At 32.1% G+C, this 6,000-nt stretch overlaps 1 protein-coding gene across 1 annotated transcript in view; it reads left to right on the top strand.

Moving 5' to 3' along the window:
• Nucleotides 1-942, top strand: part of LOC110020838 (ankyrin repeat domain-containing protein 13C-B-like) — a 17,930-nt gene extending 16,988 nt beyond the window's left edge. Inside the window, exons 2-3 of the mRNA XM_020719097.1 lie at nt 335-660; nt 744-942. Coding sequence (XP_020574756.1) covers nt 335-660; nt 744-756 — 339 coding nt within the window. The 3' untranslated portion in view covers nt 757-942. The remainder of the gene's footprint in view (nt 1-334; nt 661-743) is intronic.
• Nucleotides 943-6,000: the final 5,058 nt, after the last annotated feature.

The following is a 6,000-nucleotide window of genomic DNA, read 5'->3' as shown; positions in this document are numbered from 1 at the left end:
TTAAACCGCTCCACTTGGACCAAACCGGTCAGCCTCTCCTTGGGAATGTCGAACCCCATGTCATTACCTATCTATGAAAAGGTGTAACTCACTTTTTAAAAGTTAAAATTGTGGCATTTTTTACGTTATATTAAAGAATTTGGGTGATATAAATGTAAAAAAAAGCAAAGTTTAGATGTTAGATAAGTAAACACATAAAAATCGGGCGGCATGTATGTAAATGCCCCATCTATATATGATAATCATAATTCTTCAACTGACCATGATCTTATTTACATGCTTACTTAAAATTCTGAGTTTTGCCTGGGTTAAAACACCCTATTTGTATTTTCAGGTTGCCATTCCAGTGATCCCAACAATTAGGGTGTTGGTCAGTTTCACCAAGTTTGAAGAACTACAATCTTCACCCCCTGAATCACTCCACGCACCTATTCCAACCCCTGAACGGGAATTCCCTCTAGTAAATTCTGCTAATTGGACTCAGTGGCTAATATCTACGTTCTCTCCTGATAACACTCAGTCTGAAGCACCACCAGAGCATAGCAGCAATTCCGTAGATTTGGAGGACCCTTTCAGGATTCCACCAGATTATGTTTGGACAACCTCTGAGGCTAAGAAGAAGAAGAAGATGCAGGAGGCTAGTGGGAAACAAAAGAAGCGGTACCAATGTTAACTTCTCTCGTCAAATGTTAAGTTCAATATTTGTTTGTACAGGTTTAATGATTCTTTGGTAATTTTTGCAGAATAATCTTGTAAAAATGAAGTTGTAATGGAAGGTGAATAAAGTCTGCAAAGGAAAAAAAAATGTTGCTTTTGTTGGGGTATGTACTTTGTGATTTTTGCAAACATGAAACTTGCAATTGGGGTTGCAAGACCTGAGATGATATTTTCATCGTCATTGATATGGTGCTTGACAGGTTGGTCTGGTTTTTGAGAATGGCCGTTATTGTTTTTATTATGATATATACTATTGGGTTGAAGGTGGGGTGGAGGAAGAAGAGAGAGAGAGAGATAATAATGAAATGGAACTTAATATTTTCTAGTAATGCCTATTAACTTGTTGATACAATATGGAAAGATTTAAATAAGGTTGTGAAGATCAGAACATTGAACCGGAAGAAAGAAATGTTCAAAAGTTCAATGGGAAGAAAGAGATGTTAAAAAGTTCAATGGTTCAATCAGGATTACGTTGTAGGGTTAATTGGATGATGTAATAAATATTTAAATTATTTTAATATAAATAAATAATAATAAAAAATATATATTAATATAATTTTTATTGTTTCAACAAATAATATTTTCATTTAAGAAAAAATTTCTTGAATATTTTGAACAATATTCTAAATAAGAAATTCAAGACATGATATTTTCTCTATTTTTAAATTTAAATATCTTATTTTTAATCATTCGATTAAAATCAAAATATTAAAATTAAACAATTTTAGCTGACCAATTCTTTATAAATCAGACTGGTTCGTCAGTTCAATTATGATTCTTATCGATTCAATCTTTTTTCTTTGCAGAAAAGATTATAAGTTTGGACCGAATCAAATGAGTGATCAGTTCACAGTTGAACTAGGTCTTATTCAATTTTTAAAACCATGGGTTCAAAGGAGTAACAACAGCTGAATGAAGAGAGAAATGAAAAGACTTGTTAAAGTATAAAAGGTGTGCAGAGCAATCATCGTGCTAAGGAGGGGCCCTAGTTAAAGTATTATGAAAGGGAGCATGTTAGCCAGTGAAAAGTGTTCTCTATATACTTTTGAGCACAAGGAAATGGATGAGAACGCCTAGAGAGGCATGGATGGACTCATATGGGACCATATGATGTGGGCGAGGTCAAGGTAGATCTTCGATGGAGGTAATGACATGACCTCAAAAGCAAAAGAAGATAGGACACCCATGTGAAGATGTCTCATCTAGGAAACTCGTAACATAAAGAAATCATAAAAAATAAGAGTGCATATTAGAAAAGAGATGGCATACAAAGACCTAGGTTTATATAGAGTTATGGAAAAATGGCATTATATTGATTGCAAAATATATAAAGTATAGAAAAAATCCACATTACTTATCTATCAACACTAATATGGAAGTGACATGAGATGGAGAGAGAGAGAGGAGGAGGAGGTGGAGGAGTCCTCTCCATCATTACAAGGAAGTTTGCATTTCATTGGGTTTGATCCCTAAATCCCCCATTTCTTGGAAGATGAAGAGTGGCATTTAAAGAAGTTAAGGAGGTTGAGATGGCACTAAAGGAGTCAAAATGATGCTAAGACCTGGTTGAAGAAGCGATGAAATAATAGGGGCATAAAACTAGCTGGTTTTAAATTTGTGACCACCATAAATGCCTCTTTTTGCGTTGAGTTTGACCACGGGGCATATAGTGTATTGAGAGATCATAGTCTAATTAGCAGAAAATGGATGACTGATAATTTATGATCATTGAGAGATGTTCTTGATGCAACAAGGCATTATTAAGGACATGATGGGTTGTTATGCCAACGAAAAAAATGAGTCATCTCCATAGTGGCTAGCTCAAATGAATGCACTAGGGGATGAATGATCCTCACATCTAAGGGAATATTTTGATAGACTTATTGAGATTATAAGCAAGACCAACCAACTAGCTCAAAGCTAGGTTGGGCACAAGGGGTTACCTGCAAATTAGAATGGCTTGTTGGAGAAGCCTACAAGAGAATCATCTTTAGGGTTGATAGATATTTTGATTGATTTTATAGTTTATGTAGTTGACCAAGATGTTGAAGGGAGGATAGGCAGTTGAAAAGGTTGAACCTTGATAGGGCTGACTTGAAGATTTAAGAGAAACTTGTTTATCTTTATGGTGACATTTATGTTTCACTAAAGGACACCAAGTTGCAACAATGGAAATTATTGGAAATAAGTCGGTTTTCCACATGATTTTTTTTCAAAGTTTGATGATTGACCATAGGAAAATCATGTCATTAATTTTAATTTATCTATGGGGACTAATTTGGGCAGTTAATTTTGTTGCTCTGATTTTGATTGCTTCTTACCACATGAATACTTTTCACCTGGGATGAAAAATTAACTATTTCACTTTGCTCCTTATTTTTAACTCTATATATAAGTACATGTGTTTGAAATGAAGAGTTCATCAAATTTTAAACACCACTATGAGATGTCGAGTGGCTAACTCAAATTATTGGGAAAACTTTGTAGCACTGAGTTTTCAAAACCATACATTTTGAACCATTCAAAGGGTTTTAGTAATGATGTGATAAATATACCTCCATCCAATTTTTAAGGAATGATATTCAATGTAACAAGATTGGTTTTATTGCATAATTTAAATGAACTCATTTATCTATACATTTTTACCTAAATGTGCATGTGCAGTGGTTGCTGACATTTTAAAAAAATTTAGAGAAAAAATGTAGAGAAAAGGTAAAACCCTTTTAGTAGAAAAAAAAAAGTTCATTTGGTTGTTTCAACTTAGAGAACATATTTTGGATACATGTATAATTCATTTAGTTGGACAAAGCTAAAAAGAAATCTGATTCTTTAAATTTAAAGATAATTGAATGTCTTATTTGAATGTTTTTTAAGGGCCAAACACTGAAAAGTTCAAATTCTTTAGAGCTAGACAGTGAAATGCTTAATTGGCTTATTTGCATTGCTTCACCTTAAACTAAGCATGGACGCGGCCTCACTTTTCTGATCAACATCTCTCTATCATAATTCTTCCTTCAATCCTCCGTTCTGTCCCATAACAACTCTTTCTTCTTATATCAATCAAAACAAAGTAACTTTGTATTTAATTATAGAGGAGTATATATATATATATACACACACACACACAGAAAAAAATAAATAATAAATTATTTACATGTTGATTCATCAATTTTTGTTAATTTTAATATTTACATATATAATATTTTATTGTCACAATCACATCAAAAACCTGAAATGATATACTTAGTATTATTGATATATATATATTATATATATATATATATATTTGATGTGGTGCTAAAAATTTGAGTATTATATAAGTAAATATTAAATTATTGATTTCAGATGTATAAATGCATAAATTTATGTGATTTATATGTGAATTCCCCTTAATTAAAACTTTCTAAATAATTATAATCAAAATAATTATAGATAATTACTTCTACTCAAAATTGTGCAATGAAGCTACAAAAAATAGTAATAATAGATAAAAGTTGGCCTCTAAAATGATTAAAGAAATAATTATTTTTAAACTATATTTAGTATGTTACTAGCTGTTAAATCAGTCATCAATGAACTGGTCATAGCATGCAGCCCCAAATATAATCACAATGATATATTTTTTTGTTTGATCTTAATTTCTCCAATTCTATATTTTTCATGCCAAAAAAAAGAAATAAATTCAACTTATTTTTTGTCCATTGCATTATTTATCGCTTGTGTAACGAAAATATGAAAAAAAATACAATTCTTATGTATTTATATATCGTATACAAAAATTTTAAATTTATACACATAATACTTATTAATGTCACATCAAAAATAATAATATTATCACTTTTTAAAAATAAAAAAATATATATTTTCATGCATAAAATTGAAGCGTCATATATGTAAATAATATATGTAAATATGAAAGTTTAAGGGTGAGATATGTAAATACATAGGAATTATGTGTCAACTATATAATTATTCCCCTGCCACCAGAACTCACCACGTGTCTCACCGGCGTCCAAGACTTTTCTTCGCACCACATCCACGAACACAACCAGCGGTCCTAGCAAAGGCCACCAGGTCCCTCTTCCCTTGATTAGGCTCTGCCGACTCCGGTCCAATATCCTCTCCCAATCTCTATTCTTAAGCTAGTCCCAAAGCATAGTATTTAAGAAAGCATGTGCTTTTCATCACGTCCGTTAATGCGGTTAACATAACAAAAAGCCACGGAACAAAATACGCCCTAACATTAGAGCAAATCTTACACGACTCCTGAATGAAACATTAGTAGGGCTGTCGGAGCTGTTTGTTGTTGATCAGTATACACTTCCTGTTTAATTCATTGCCTAAAAAAAATGGGCTGATTATGAACAATTTCCTCACTTATATATAAATGAGGCGAACGTGAAGAAAATTTTAAATAGTTCAATTAACCACAAGACTATAAAGATTTATAATCAATTAAAATTATTAATTAAAAATAGAATAAAAATATTAAAATTTATTTAAATGAATGTTTTATTATAAATAATAAGATTTAAATCACGCACTATCCTTAACATCTTACTGTTACGTGATTAAAGTTGTCAAATGGCTCAGTGTTCGTGAATAGCTCATGTTCGGCTCGATAAGTAAGCGAAGCCAAACATAAACAAATTTTTTGAGCTTGATATATATAAATGAACCGAACACGAACAATGATATTTTTTAGCAATCCAAGTCTGGACTCACTTAAGCTCGGCTTGATTACACCCCTAAAGACTGAATGCATGACTAGGGTTGTCAAAATAGTTTTTTGTTCTTGAAGAGCTCTTATTCGGCTCCCTAAGCAAACGAGCAGTACACGAATGATTTTTTTATGTTTGAAATATAAACGAGCCGAACAGGAAGAGTGATGTTTTTTAACAAGTCGAACATGAGTTGAGACTAGGCTTGCCCTTGTTTTACTGGTTTACTAGCGCATTTTCTGTCCGGACTCCTGACGTAGCTCTACGTGCGGTGTAGGTTATGTAGGTTATTCCTGAGTTATTTTTATTCCTGAGTTATTTTCAGATTTTTTCTGAGTTATTTTCAATAATCCAGAAATAACCCAGAAATAACCCGCAGTCTTTATTTTTGGATTATTTCGGTATTATTGAAAATAACCCATAAATAACATGAAAATAACTCAGAAATAACTTCCGTCACACCTAGAACTATATTAGGAGTCCGCACAAATAAATTACACCCTTACTAATTACAACCGTTAATTTCAGTAAAAATGCTCTAATAGGTGTGCAAATAACAAAC

The sequence above is a fragment of the Phalaenopsis equestris genome, unplaced genomic scaffold, assembly GCF_001263595.1.
Source record: "Phalaenopsis equestris unplaced genomic scaffold, ASM126359v1 Scaffold000107, whole genome shotgun sequence".
Taxonomy (NCBI): domain Eukaryota; kingdom Viridiplantae; phylum Streptophyta; class Magnoliopsida; order Asparagales; family Orchidaceae; genus Phalaenopsis; species Phalaenopsis equestris.
This window is presented reverse-complemented; position numbering and strand designations above follow the sequence as displayed.